At 38.6% G+C, this 15255-nt stretch overlaps 1 protein-coding gene across 7 annotated transcripts in view; it reads left to right on the top strand.

Annotated features, from left to right (window-relative positions):
• Window positions 1-15255, top strand: part of arid4a (AT-rich interactive domain 4A) — a 157205-nt gene that overhangs the window by 53037 nt on the left and 88913 nt on the right. For all 7 annotated transcript variants that reach the window (XM_060829120.1, XM_060829116.1, XM_060829117.1 and 4 more), the window contains one exon: window positions 3747-3837. In XM_060829120.1, coding sequence (XP_060685103.1) covers window positions 3747-3837 — 91 coding nt within the window. The remainder of the gene's footprint in view (window positions 1-3746; window positions 3838-15255) is intronic.

The raw sequence follows: 15255 nt of genomic DNA, 5'->3' as shown, positions 1-15255 counted from the left end.
CCTGGGCAGAGTGGACATTGGGAAGGTGCTTCCATTGGCAGGAATGACAAGGACCCGAGGGCACAGCCTTTCAACCGGAGAGAAGGAGAAATGTATTTAGCCAGAGAATGGTGATTCTATGAAATTCCTTGTTACAGAAGGCTGTGGAGGCCAGGTCATTGAGTATATTTGAAACAGATAGGTTCTTGATTGCAAAAGTAATCAAAGGTTATGGGGACAAAGCAGGAAAATGGGGTTGAAAAACCTCAACCATGATTGAATGGTAGAGCAGACTCGCTGGGCTGATGGCCTGATTTCATGCCCCATGTCTTTTGTCTTATTCTGTTTATGTTACCAAAGTGAATAACCTCAGATTTATCAGCATTATACTTAATCTGTCATTCAGGTAAAGTTAATGTCGCTATAGTCCAGGGGGCCCCAGGGCTGTGCTCTCATTAGAGAGACATAGCCAACTGGAGGTGAGTTTAACCTGGTGATCACCACACCTCGGACAAGGGGCAAGGTTGAGAAGATGACAAGACCATCATTGTGACCTCAGACATTATGGAAATTAAACCTGCGCTGTCAATATCACTGCATCATAAACTCATCATCCAGACAACTGAGATAATTGACATCCCAGTCTGCCGTAAATTTGCTCACTCACTCAACTTGTCCAAATCATACTGAAACATAACAACAGGAGGAGATCATTCACCCCATTGAGCCTTTTCCACCATTTAGTCCGATCATGCCTGTTCTCAGGCCTAACTCCATATAGTTGCCTTTGTCTCCTATCCCTTAATATCTTTGCTTAAAAAAAAACTTACCTGTCTCAGGTTTAAAATTAACAACGATGTACCATCAACTACTGTTTGTGTATGGAAGTGCTTCCTAACTTTTCTGCTGAAAAGTCTGGTCCTAATTTTTAAATTATATCCCCTAGCTCTAGAATCCCCAATGAATAGAAATATTTTATCTTGATCTACTCTGTTCGTTCTTATTGATATCTAGGAGATTTTAATCAGATTACTGCATAACCTTCTGAACTTAAAAAAAAAACACATTTTTATAATCCCTCTTCACAAGATTGTTCTTGTAAACTGACATTGTACTTCCTCCAAAGTCAGCATGACCTTCCTAAGGTGTGGTGTTCGGATCTGCCCTCAGTCCTCCAAGTGGGTCCATCCTCCTTACAGTTCACCTTCCCACCCAGCTTTTCATTGCTACAAACTTGGAAAAATAGCATTGAGTTCCCTCATCTACATCATTACTATCTATTGTGAATACTTGGAGTTCAAGCACAGATCTGTGCAGCACCCCACTAATGATTGGCTGCCATTCAGAAAATGGCCTGTTTGTTTTTACTCTTTGTTTCCTGTCTGTCAACCAGTTCTCTGTCTGTATCCCGACACTGTCCTCAATCCCACGTACCTTAATTTTACATGCTAATCTCTTTTATGTGAGCTCTTAATAAAAGCCTTCTGAAAGTTCACTTAAAGCATATTCATTAGTTCCCTCTGACCAAACCTACTAGTTACATCCTTGAAAAGTTTCAGTAGGTTTTGTCAGAGTAATAGCTGGAATGGGCAGGTTCTCTGACAATGTTTGACAGATAATGCTCAATGAAGGTTTGATCAAAATCTATAATATTCTGAAGTCTAGACAATATAGATGCAAACAGGATGTTTTCTCTTTCAGAGAATTTTGAACTAGGGGTCTCTTTAAAAATGAGAAGTTGCCTATTTAAAACAAAGATGAGGCAAACAGTTTTCTCAGACAACTCTGAACCTTCAGGTCTCTCTTCCTGAGGTGATAATGAGAATAGAGCCTTTGTAGTTTTTTATGAGGGCAAAAGTGAATAGATTCTGGACAACCAAGGGACGGTAATCACTATTTACAACTCCTTCCTATCTTTTACTCTCTTCTATAATACTAGTCTGATAAAACCCCCAATTAAAATTCAACTTTTCAAAAATCAGCCAGACGTCAAATCTTCTTTTCTTCTCCTTAGGGATTTCTGCTTCATAGGTTACTGATTGATAAAGGTACCATTAAGAGAGCTATTTTTCTGTCCGTATCTACATGCTCGTTGTGTGGCAGTTCTCCTCCCAACTGTTCAATTTTCCCTGGTCTTATACTACACCCCCCCCCCCCAAGCCAAAGCATAGGATTGTGTCATTGGCTTTTAAGATTGCCAATATACTCAATTCAAACTTAATTGGAGGTTGGTATTTTGGGGTATAATTTAAACTGACCAGATTTGAATTTGTTTTTGTCTCTCGGCAACCAATTAATGGAGTTGTTTGACCAAGTGTTACAGTATATTTTTCTATTCAGACCACTTGCCCTGTCAGGTAGCTTTGTGAACTTTTAACTTTCTTGAAGGTACAGTACACCCACATCTTCATAACAGTTGTAATTCAAGGCAGGAATATGGAGTACAGTTGGTTCTGATATAAAGTGTTAGTTTCTTTCTTTAATAAAAGTTCCTATGTTGTGATATGATAATTTATAAACTTGGATAATAGCACCAAGCATTGAAGTTTGCCTACTTTATGATTTCAGAAAAGTAACTCGTGAAGTCAATTTTTGTTAAATCTCAAGTGTCATTTAAGTCTCCAGTTTAATTTCTACTGGTATTTTTGTCTTGCGTATCCATGCAGTGGTTAGAAAGAAAATTTAGTTATGAGATCTGGTTATAGAATAAAATTCCATATCACTTGAGTTCTTAGTTACAGAGTTACTTAGAGGGCTTATGCTCGAAACGTCGAATTCTCTATTCCTGAGATGCTGCCTAACCTGCTGTGCTTTGACCAGCAACACATTTGCAGCTGTGATCTCCAGCATCTGCAGACCTCATTTTTTACTTAGATATAGAATTTTGTATCAATGGAATTCTACGATTGGGTATTCTAATTGGTTATCCATTGGTATATGCAGAAAATGGCTGAATTTACTTAATGTTAATCATTAATATATTGCATACTTGAATGATTAATTATTAGCTTAATAGATGGCTTGCTCTATGTGGTTGCATGACATAGATTAATGTGGCATTGAAACATTCTTTCTTTGCAGCAGTACAGGATCCATCATAACAGTACATTGACCACCTTGATGAGTGCCTCACCACCTTTGTCCATTTCATCTGTTAAGCTCCATAATAATTGTTCCACCACAGTGGGTGGCATGGTGGCTCAGAAGTTAGCACTGCTGCCTCACAGCACAAGGGACCTGGGTTCGATTCCAGCCTCTGGTGACTACCTGTGTGGAGTTTGCACATTCTCCTATGTCTGTGTGGGTTTCCTCCGGGTCCTCCAGTTTCCTCCTACAATCCAAAGATGTACAGGTTAGGTGAATTGGCTATGCTAAATTGCCCATAGTGTAGGTCATTAGTCAGGGTAAATATAGGTTAGGGGAATGTGTCTGGGTGAGTTGCTCTTTGGAGGGTCCATGTGGACTTGTTGGGTCGAAGGGTCTGTATGGATTATGATTCTAATTCTATTTCTAACCATGTTACCTAAAGAAAAGAACTGGAAGGCAAACTAAATAAATTCAGTTACATGGAATAATGTCAAACTGCGTAGATGGACCACCCATGTGATTTGTCATTTAGTATTACGCCAGAAAAAAAATTCATGTTTGTCTTCCATATTTTTTCCGATCTTTAACACATGGCACCATAAAGGCATCACCAAAATCGAAGCTTTGTGATTCGTATGGGGTGGTTAGTTTTGTTTCAAAATTATTTCTATTGTCTGTAGATTGGCGCATCAGTGGAAGTGAAAGGGTCTGATGGTTCTTACCAAGAAGCTGCCATTAATAAACTGACAGATGCCAGCTGGTATACTGTAGGTGAGTGAACTGTGTTATTTATTTTCTCAAAACTAAATTCGGTCTGATTTTGAAAATCTGGATTATTTCTTTCTGACCTGCCCTTGCAAGCTCCTCATCTTGGGCAGCCTAAACAAGTGTATAAGAGACCATGCTACCACCGACTAATGTCATACACTGTGTTTTTAACGCTGCATGATCTCTGCACTAGCAATAAGCAGTTTCATATCTTGCTATAGGACCTCTGTAATTTTGTATATTTCAGTCCAATAAAATGTGGAGAAGTGTCAATATTTAAATTTAGAAAGGACTGACTGATAAGTGCTCTATTATCAAAAATCAAGTCCTTGTGTATTACAAACTTTATAACTAAAATTCTTAATGCCCCGATATACTATGTTTTAAGTGGGGTTTGTCTATAGTCTTATGTAAATTATCAGACAGGTTATAATCTCACCTGTCATGTTCCTGAGGCTGAAATGTATTAGTTGACCAATCAAGACCTACTATTAAGAGGTCTGCAGTCACCTTCAGTCACTTCATGACCTTCCTTCCATCATACAGTCAGAAGTTGGGATATTCACTGATTCGGAGCAAATGAGGACTGCAGATGCTGGAGATCAGATTTGAGAGTGTGGTGAATGAGCTCATCCCTGATGAAGGGCTTATGCCCAAAACGTCAATTCTCCTGCTCCTCGGATGCTGCCTGACCAGCTGTGCTTTTCCATCACCACACTCTTGACTATTCTCTGATTAGAACAATCTTCAGCACCATTTGTGACTCTTCAGATATTGAAAATAGTCTGTGTTTCAGCTGAGAAATGGCAAGTGACATTTGCATCACACAAGTGCCAATCAATAACTAAATCTAAAAAGAGCAAACCTAACCATTGTTCCCTGACATTTAGTGCATTACTATAACTAAATCCCACATTATTAACATTTTCCAGTTATCTTTGACCAGAAGCTGATCCTGACTGAGCATATAAATATTGTCATAGTTAGGAATTCTGAGGTGACCAATGCGCCATCTGTCTCCCCAATGCCTGTCCATATGGCAGATGTCAGGAGTTTGATGGAATACTGTCCACTTTCCTGGATGGGTGTAGCTCCAAAAACACTCGAAGCCTGACATCATCCAGGCCAAAAGTCCATTTGAATAACACCTACTCCACTGCCTTCAATCTTTACTTCTTTCACTACCATGTATTTACTATCTGTAAGATGCAATGCAATATCTCATCAAGGTTGCTTTGACAGCACCTTCCAAACGTGTGATTTCTATCACCAAAAAGAGCAAAAGCTACCGATATATAGGAAGTACAAGTTTCACTCAAAGATACATACTATTATGACTTGGAATTGTATCACCACCCCTTCATTATTGCTGGGTCAACATCCTGAAACTCCCTTCCGAACAGCACTGTGGATTGTCCTACATTCCTAAGGTGACAGTGGCTCAAGAAGGTAGCTTACCACGACTATCTCAACAACTGTTAGGAATAGGAAATGAATGCTGAATGAGCCTGTGACGCGCACATTTCATGAATGCATTAAAAAGCATGTGATCTACTCCTAAAGATCTCTCAATACTGCTTGCCAGATCTGTGTGAGTGATTGGTGAGTTTTTGTTTCACAGTTAGCAAGGAACCAAATGTGACAGCAACTGATGGACTTCAACAATTTTAAGTATTTGAGACATAGCATGCATAATGTTTGGAGGTTCAAAGATTTTGAGGAATTGAATTATCCCACACAGCATTTTTGCAATTTCGATTACTTTTCATGATTCCACATTCTGAATGGTTTACACGTGCAACACAGGAAAACAAAATTGCAACTTTTCGAAATTGAAATGTCAGAGAAACCTGACAGTGGAAGTAAGTCAGATTCAATTTGAACTTGTGATGCAGTCTGGAAAAGGGATTTGACACCAGTCAATTTAGCTTTGACCAGTGCAGGTTGATTAGAAGAGGCTTAAAAAGGCTAAACAAAACCACTACAACTATTTGGGGTCTTGTGGTTCCATTCAACCCTCATCTGTGCTTTGTGGCATGGCTTGAAAAAACACACACACGGGAGCAACAGTGCAATGGATTTGCAATCTGCGAGTCCTGAAAATTTTGGAATCAGAAATGAAGAATGGCAAGCAGTGCAAGTACTCAGATCTGTAATATATTGAAATCTTTCAGTGGAGGAAACGGGGAACCCTAATATGTTGTAAGTAAAATTTGCATTCAGGAATTGAGTACAGTGAATAATCTCTCCAAATTCAAATGTTCAAAACAAGAATGGAACTTTGCTTTAGTTGACTAATCAAGACCCACTATTAAGAGGTCTGTAGTCATCTTCAGTCACTTCATGACCTTCCTTCCATCATACAGTCAGAAGTGGAGACATTTACTGATTTGGAGAAAGTAAGGGCTGCAGATGCTGGAGGTCAGATTTAAGAGAGTGGTGGTGGAAAAGCACAGCCGGTCAGGCAGTATCTGAGAAGCAGGAGAATCGACATAAGCAGAACATACTATCAAAATTTTATAATTTGTATACTTCAGACTTACCTGAAGATGATCAGAAACGAGTGAAGAAATTATAGACATGTTAGAAGATGAAGTACATGTGACAGTCAATTTCGGGACACATCAGTTGGATTTTGTTACATCTACAGGTAGCGACCACAAGAATCAATTGGCACACATCAGTTACTGCTGGACATTTAAGATCTGACTTTATAGATCACAATTATTTCAAGATATATTGGCCCAGATATTCTGATGGCCAGAGAATCATTGGATCAACGTACACTGAAATTATCTTTCCCACCCTGACTTTCTTCGCTGCTGAATTCTTGAATTCCTGGACAGTTTCAGAGGTGATGGCAGGATTGATGAATGGTGGAGGTGGAGTCAGATCAGGATGTATTCACTAGAATATTGCAGGAAGGAGGACCTCAGAAAACCATATAATTGTAACAGGATTAGATAAGGGTCCTGAAACTACCAGAAATTGTAGTTGGAGAATAAAGGGTAAATGGTTTAGGATTTGGGTGAGAAAAAGCATTCTTTGCCCAGATTGTGTGGAATTCACTACCACATAGTGGTTGAGGCCAAAACATTTGCTTCGATAAAGGAGGTAGGTACAGTACTTATGGCAGGATAAGGGTATTGAGCTTGATCAGCCATCATCATGTTGAATGACAGCAGGCTTGAGGGAAGTTGAATTGCTTATTTCTGCTCCTATCTTCTATAGTAAAGAACCACGGGTAAGAAAATAATTGGTAGAAGTCCATAAAATAAAAAAGTCATGAAACAGCAAAATAATCTTCACTATTCAGTTTTAACAAAATAAATGCAACTGATAATGGTCAGTAGGTGTTATGAACAGATGAAATAATGATTCTAAAAAATGTCTGTATGGATTTGAGCAAAATGAGCAACATACTTCCGCATAGTAGACTGCTCAGTAAGATTAGATCACATGGGAGAGCTAGCCAATCGGATGCAAAATTGGCTCGGAAGTAAAAGACCGAGAGGGTGGTGGTGCTTTTTGGACTGGACACCTGTGACCAGTGGTGTGCCACAAGGATCAACATTGGGTCCTCTGTTTTTCATCATTTATCTAAATGATTTGGATGTGAATATCGAAGGTATTGTTACTAAATTCGGTGATGACACCAAAATTTGGTCAAGGTGGTCATCTCGGTACAATGGGACCTTGAGGAGTGGCAGATGCAGTTTAGTTTGGGTAAATGTGAGGTGTTGCATTTTGGTAAAGCAAACCAGAAGAAGATTTATATACTTAATGGTAAGGCCCTGGACAGTGTTGGTGAACAAAGAGACCTAGGGGTACAAGTGCATATTTCCTTGAAAGTGATGTCAAGGTATTCAGGGTGGTGAAGAAAGCATTTGGCATTCTTGCCTTCATTGGTTAGAACATTGAATACAGGAGTTAGGAGGTCATGTTGCGGCTTTACAGGGCATTGGTGAGACCACTTTTGGAATACTACATACAATTCTGGTCACCGTTCTGTAGGAAGGATGTTGTTAAACTTTAGAAGATGCAGAATAGATTTAGAAAGATATTGCCAGGACTGGAAAGTTTGAGCAAGAGGGAGAGGCTGAATAGGCTATGGCTTTTTCTTCCTCAGACCAAGAATTGCCAAGTGTCACCATATGGCAAAACATTTGAGATCTCCATCTGACAGTATTAATCTGAAAAACCAAGATTTTTTATCAAGTGGAGGCAATAAATGGTATTACATAAAAAATTGACATCAATTCAAGGAGATGTCTAATTATGTAAAAGCTAACAATTCTTTCATAGATAGAAATCATGCAGTGAGAGAATCTAAAATAGCTTTGGAAGATTATAATGAAGGCAGCTAGTGTACTGTCATTGTGCAATAAAGCAACACGCCAACGACTCAAGACCACTGAGATAATAGTTACAGGTATCCAAGAAATTAGCAACATTAAACTGGTTGTATTTAAACACTTAATATACTGAAGTTTTGACATAATGAAAGTGGAGTGCATAGCATTATTACAAGTGTGTAATTTTATGAAGAGAATTATTGTAGTGTATCTGTAAGTAGGTTATGTCCTCAGTCATCAGACAGGATATGATGTCATGTCACCTGACACAGTTGGAATGTGTTTGTTGACCAAGCGACATGTTGCTGGAGTTTTTAAATGAGAATATATATGTATTGCAGCAATCTTCAATAAAGAAGTCATAGTGCAGTTTTACTTGGCCTACTTGAGTGAGTGGTAAATTTGAGTTTGTAGAATAGAAGAAAACCCAGCAGCCCCTCCCATTTGGTTGAGTTTGGCAGGGTATTGTGGGGAAGGCAAAGATTCTGCGACAGAAAACTATTTCTTAATTTAAAAGTTCTAAATGTAATTGTCAGCTGACAGGATGAATATTCTGAGAATGAGGTCAAATGAACCAATTAATCATTGATTTAATTAGTTGGCTTGTGAATAATAAAGATAGCCTTAGCTCATTGGAGAATATATATGGGCTAGTTGGATAGACTGATTAGTGGGAAATGGAGTTCAAGCTCTGTATCGATGTACAGTGATGCATTTGGCCAAGGCAAGGAATACATGTTAAATGGTAGAACCCTAGGAGGCACTTGTGGATCTGAGGGATCTTTGGTGTGTACATCCACCAGTCCCTTGTGGTCGTAGAACAGGTACATACGCTGGTTCAAAAGATATGTGGGATCAATGCCTTTTTAACCAAAGCACAGAGTTTAGGAGCAAGGATTGATGCTGGAACTATAAAAGAAAAAGTTGTTATTCGTGAGAGAGATAGGACTAATGGTGGTTTAACCTGATGGTCACTATGATTCAGTTAAGGGAAATGGTTGAGGAGGAGAGTCCTTTATAACAATCTCAGCAGGTGTGGGAATTGAAAACATGCTATTCATGTTTTTCTGTATTGCAAACCAACATTCTCAGCAACTGTGCTAACTGGCCCCTGCTAGAACCCTGCAATGGAAATGTACCAAGGTGTTCCCAGGCCTGGTGTATTTTGGTTCCACAAAAAGATTAGGTAGACTCGGTTATTTTCCTTGGAGCAGAGGATGGTCATGATTGAGGTGTATAAAATTATGAGGGGCATAGGCTGAGGAGACAGGAAGGAAAACGTTCGCTTCAACATCTTCACCTGACAAAGATTTAAGGTACAGAGCAGGTTCAGAGGAGATGCGAGGAAATACCTTTTTGCTGTGAGTGGGTGGGATCTGAAACTTGCTTCTTGTAAGGATGGTAGAAATAGAAACCCTCATAATATTTAAGAACTATTTTGATGTACAGTTGAGGACCTTAATGAGACTGCATTTGGATTACTGTGCAGAGTTTTCATCTCCCTATTTGAAAAAGGATAAAATTTCATTCCTAACATTTAAAAAAGGTTCTCTGGAATCATTCCTGGGATTGAGGGCTTATATGAAGAAAGGTTGAACAAGTAGAACCTTTTACTCCTTATAATTTAGAGTGAGAATTGCTGTATTGAAACATGTAAAGATCTTGAATGAGCTTGATAGGGTAGATACTGAGAGATTATTTCCTGTCGGGGAGATTAAAATTGTGGGTATAGTTTATTAGTCTCCCTTTTAAGACTGAGATAAGGTTTTTTTTTCCCCTAAATGTCATTAGTGTATGGAATTCACTTTCCCAGAAAACAATGCAGAATGTTCCATTGAATTTATTTAAGCTGGTTTGAGGTAGTTTTGATAGGCAAGTATTATTTAGGGGAACATGCAACAGGCAAATAGAGTTGAGACCACAACCCAATTAGGTATAATCATGTTGAATGGCAGAGCAGGCTTGAAAAGCTGATTCGCATACCGTTGCACCTAAGTCCTTCTGTTCTGATGCAAAGTACCACTGGCAACCTGGGTACGAAACTGAGTGACAAGCTATCTGTTTTGAATTGCAGTCTTGTGATCTGCAAGTCCAGAGCAGCATGTAGACTTTGTTCCTATTTCTGGTTGCTGCACCTTCCCTAACGTATAGAGAAGGTCCATCAGCCAGAATAAACATCACCTTCATGTGTTGCTCTCTTAAAATGCAATGTACTACTGCCATGCAGATTGGATGGATTCGATGCCATTGTAATGGCGAATAATAGTGATATTATAATGTGAAAGGATAATTATATCAATTTTAACACAAGCTCAAAGTCCTAGCAAATATACTCAACACTGAGACAAATATTTTCCATTTATTAATAATTTATTAATACTAATATGTTGGTTTTTAAATTTGTCTTGGCAAAACATTGGAGAGTGTTTGAAAATATAGGTTCAGTAAGATTTAGATAAATTGATATGTTGCTGATTCTTTTCTGTTGGAGAGTCAATAAGATGTGTTTGCGATCTGCATCCTAACATTATCAAAAGAATTAGGACAGTGATCCATCAGCCTGGGATCAAGTACAAATTGTCATGTGGGAATTTAAGCTGGATTTACTGGCGTGGAGTTCTCAAAGTACTTCTGTTTGGGGAGGCCAAGGCCTCATGGTATGATTGTGAGACTGTTAATCTAGAAACTCAGCTAAGAAAGTAGGGACTCAGGTTTGAATCCCATTGCAGCAGATGGTGAAATTTGAATTCAATAAAATATATCTGGAATTACAAATCTACTGCTGAAACCATTGTTGATTGTTGGAAAAACCCATCTCACTCACTAATATCCTTCACAGAAGGAAATTTGCTATCCTCACCTGGTCTGGCCGACGTGTGACATTAGACTCATAGCATTATGGTTGACTCCCAACTGCCCTCTGGCCAATTAGGGTTGGACAATGAATGCTGGTCTAGCTCGCGATATCCACATCCTGTGAATCAATCAAATAACAAATTTTGTAGCTCACTACAGTAATGTAGCTGTTTACTCCCTTGGCAAATGAGTAAATTCATTAGGGAACACTACACCCTTAAAAGAGCATTCTTCTGAACTTTGCAAGCTGTTTTGTGCTTAATTTCTTTTTCCAGGAACTAACCAGGAAATCTATGTTTTAACTCTGTAGTGAGTGTGTTTTTGAAAGAAACTTGAATTTCACTTTCTTTTGAGTCAACCTGTTAGTTCCATTCCAGTTATGTAGGAAGGACTTTGTAACTTTCTTGCAGAATGGTATGTATGTGTTGTTGAACTGACCAGTGTTGTACAATTGGCACAATGTTACACATTTCCTTCAATAAATTGAAGCTTGATTGCAGTTTGGACTCTTTCCCAATATTTGAAACTCAGACTGACAGCAAATGACAATTTCTAAAAGCATACACATGGGTCATCAGTAGGAATGATGAGGTGTAAGGTTTTCAATTTTCCTTTTTCCTTGGTACATTGAAGTGAACATGTGAACAGTTTTGTTTAAGAGAAGGTTAATGAGTGAGATGAGTATGGTACCCTAAAGGGAAAGATAATAGCCAGCTAGCAGTAAAAAAGTTGACTTACTGTTCTGAAAATGGTAGAGTTTTAAATGTTAGTAGTTCTTGATATAGTATTTTGGTTGAGTGACTGATTTCATGGCATCTTTTGGCAGTAGCAATGGCTTTTTACATACCATTTTTAATGTAACAAACCACTTTATAAAAAGTTCATTTGTGGGAAATGGGCACCTCTGGCTGGCCAGCATTTATTGCCCATCGCTAGTTGCCCCTGAGAACGTGCTGGTGCGCAGTTTTCTTTAACTGCTGCGGTCCACCTGCTTTAGGTTGACCATTAATGCCATTCAAGTAGGAATTGCAGGAGTTTGTTCCTTCACTGTTGCTGGGTCAATGAGATATTTCCAAGTCAAGATGGTCAGTGTCTTGGAGGAGAACTTGTAGTTGATGGTGTACCCATGTATCTGCTGCCCTTGTCCTTCTGGATGAGAGTGGCCGTGGGCTTGCTAATAGGAGTATTCACAACCAACATTTATGCCACATGATGTAATGTGATATTATGCCAGATGATGAAAAATTTGGTCAGGAAGATAGGTTTTAATGAGCATCTTGAAGGAAAGAGGTGGACAGATGTAAGAGGAGATTTCGAGAACTGAAGGCCTGTTTGTTAGTGGTGGAGCAAATAAAATGAGGAATCCTTCGAGGTTAGAATTAAAGGAGGCCAGATGGCTTAAACATTGAGAGTCTGAAAGAGATTCTGGCTGAAGAGGAGTGAGACTATGGATGGATATGAAACTGACTAGCAGAGAAATAATTTAATGACTGCGAAGGAATCGAGAGTGGAGTTGGGGTATAGTTTGATGTTCAGTCCTCATCAAAATTTACATTTGTTTTTGGGTCATGACGCTTAAAGTTAGAATGTAATTGGAATTAGATCTTATTGTCATGTGTACCTGAGCAGAGTGAAAAGTGTACAAAGTTGATGTTCCTAGCACCACCTTAGGTACAAGGTACCTAGATACAAAATCTTAGGTACAGGATAGAAAAATAAAGCTGCAAGGTCAATATTTGAGAAATAAAAGACATGGGAACAGGTTGAGAAATGAGAGAATGTAAATGTAGCAACACTCAGGCTTTGATTAGGTAAGTATGAATGGAGCCAGGCATGTGAAGACCCATTAAGCCGGAAGGCACTGTTAAGTAACATTCTGTCACCTCCATTGCCAAAGGCTACATAGAGGAAATGAAGAACAGTAAAAGAAAGATCAACTTTATCACCGATATGTATTCATTATAATATAACACTGACACTTGAACCAGGATTCAACATGCTGCATTTGTTCAGGGTAATATCAGGATGTTAATGAGTTTATTTTCCCTCACCGATTACTGTAGATATTTTCTAATCAACTCTATTCAAAGATGTTATTACACACCTCTTCAACAAATAGGCTTTGAACCTGGCCCTCTTGGATTAGTGATAAGGACACTGTCACTTTGCCACAAGACGCCCTCAGAATGTTGATTAGTAGCACTATTGAAGTGCTTAGAACACGAACAGTTAAGTGAAGCTCTGACAAGTCAAATTGGTTTAACTATTTCTGTTGCTAAGTAAATTAATAATTACATGGGGCTGCATTTAAAATTATCACTGAAACAATGAAGTGAGAGATTGTAAGTTTGTGTTAAGAGAAGTTAAAAGTTGTCAGATATAGCGGTGAAAACGGTATCGATTAACTTCTAAAAGAATAAGCATATTGTTATAATCTCATTTAGAGGGGTGAATTGACTCCTTTCCTTGTCCCACTATTCCATTGGCCTCAAATATGCTTGATTTAAAAGGAAGATGATATTAGTAATTTTTTTTAAAATAAAGTTTTATATATCTCAGTACCAGAACAAATCAGCCAAATTCTATTTGTTACCCAATAAATTGTTTACTCAAGCAAAGGTGCAAAGCTTATTAATGAAAGGTTTAAAATGTGTAAATATAGCCAACCATGCTTGTTGAAAAAAATGACTCCCATGCACAGGCACTTAGTCAATCAAAGCTTGGGAAAAAAACATTTGATATTACTCAAAAAGGTCATCGGGCCAATGAGTTCAATTCAGAATTGTTTGAAATGCTGGTTCGTAGCCCAAATCACTTCCCACACAAGCTGTTGGTTTCTCCTCAGTTCTGTTATGATTGGTTGCATCTCTTTTCCTGGAGACAGACGTAGTTTTAGATTTTTACTTAAAAAATCTTCCACTTGCGGCAATGAGGTCTTCCGATGGATTTTCAGCACTCGACCTTTCCTGAGCAGAAATTTAGAGAGAAAGGGTGTGGTTTAAGGTTCTTTCCTCGTGGCAAGTTGTCTAAGACCATCTTTATTCAAAACCAATATATTTTCACCTGCAAGCTGAATTTTGTGACTTCTCTAAAAGTTATGAAGTGTATCCATCTGGCAGCGTGTGTTCTTTGCGAGTGCAACATTTTTGCTGCTGTAGCCAGTATCCTCTGTTTTGAGTAGTTAGTTTCAAAACATTTAGATAAATCCAGCCACTGATGTTATGCATTAATATTTTAGCTGACAACTCGCCAGCACAAAACAATAGAGGCAGTCTCCCACTTAAGAATGGGTTCTGTTCTGAAGTCTGTTTGCAAGTCGACTTGCATGCAAGTTAAAACACAATGCAGAATAATGTCAAGCAGTTATTCATACAGGAAAGGTTTGTAGGTGGAGGTCTCTAAAATTACATCTGTGGTGATATTGTGGCTTTAAGAGATTCTTTTACCCTTGTTTCTTCTAAGATTGAACGAGAGGTGTTGAGCATTCTGTAAGAATGTAAACAGCTTGTGGCGCCTTAGAGGTTTTTTCTCAAAAGTTGGAAGAATGAGTGTGGTCAAGCTCTCACAGAACCAGGATTTTTTAGTTTAGCTTTCAGCAATTGCGATTGAATTATTCTTTCCCCCACTTGGTTGCAGCCAAAAGCAGGGGGTTCTCTGCCTGCTCCGGGAGTTCCATGTGAGACAATCTGTTTCCTGAATTTGCCTTTTGCCAAGGGTGTGCTTATGGGATAGTCCTACATTGGAACAATTAATTAGTAATAGTTTCTGTGTGTATTATTCTGTTAAGTTTTCCAGTAGAGTTAAGTTATTCCAATTCCTTCTTTCTTTTGTTGGACTTTAACTGTAGTGGATGAATAAAGTGTGTTTTGCTTTAAGTCCGGTAATTTAACCAATCGAGTGCCATCTGGAACACAACACGTAACGTTTACTCTTAAAATAAGAAAACAATAAGATCTAAAAAAATCTTCTGAATACTTTGAGAGGGGTTGCTCTCGTCCATAACACATGCCTATACACAATTACAGTGTTCAGAAGTTGGACCTTTGTAAATGAGGACCCCCTGCACAATTTAGGCATTTACAGCTAGAATGCAGTGGAATGTGATGAAATGAATAGCTGCCTCAGAGAATTAACACAAACACCTTGGAAAATTTATGAGGAGTGGTTTCATGGTTATCATGGCGAGATTTTCTCCTGTCATCTGCTCAGA

This window comes from Hemiscyllium ocellatum, chromosome 8 (assembly GCF_020745735.1).
Source record: "Hemiscyllium ocellatum isolate sHemOce1 chromosome 8, sHemOce1.pat.X.cur, whole genome shotgun sequence".
Taxonomy (NCBI): domain Eukaryota; kingdom Metazoa; phylum Chordata; class Chondrichthyes; order Orectolobiformes; family Hemiscylliidae; genus Hemiscyllium; species Hemiscyllium ocellatum.
This window is presented reverse-complemented; position numbering and strand designations above follow the sequence as displayed.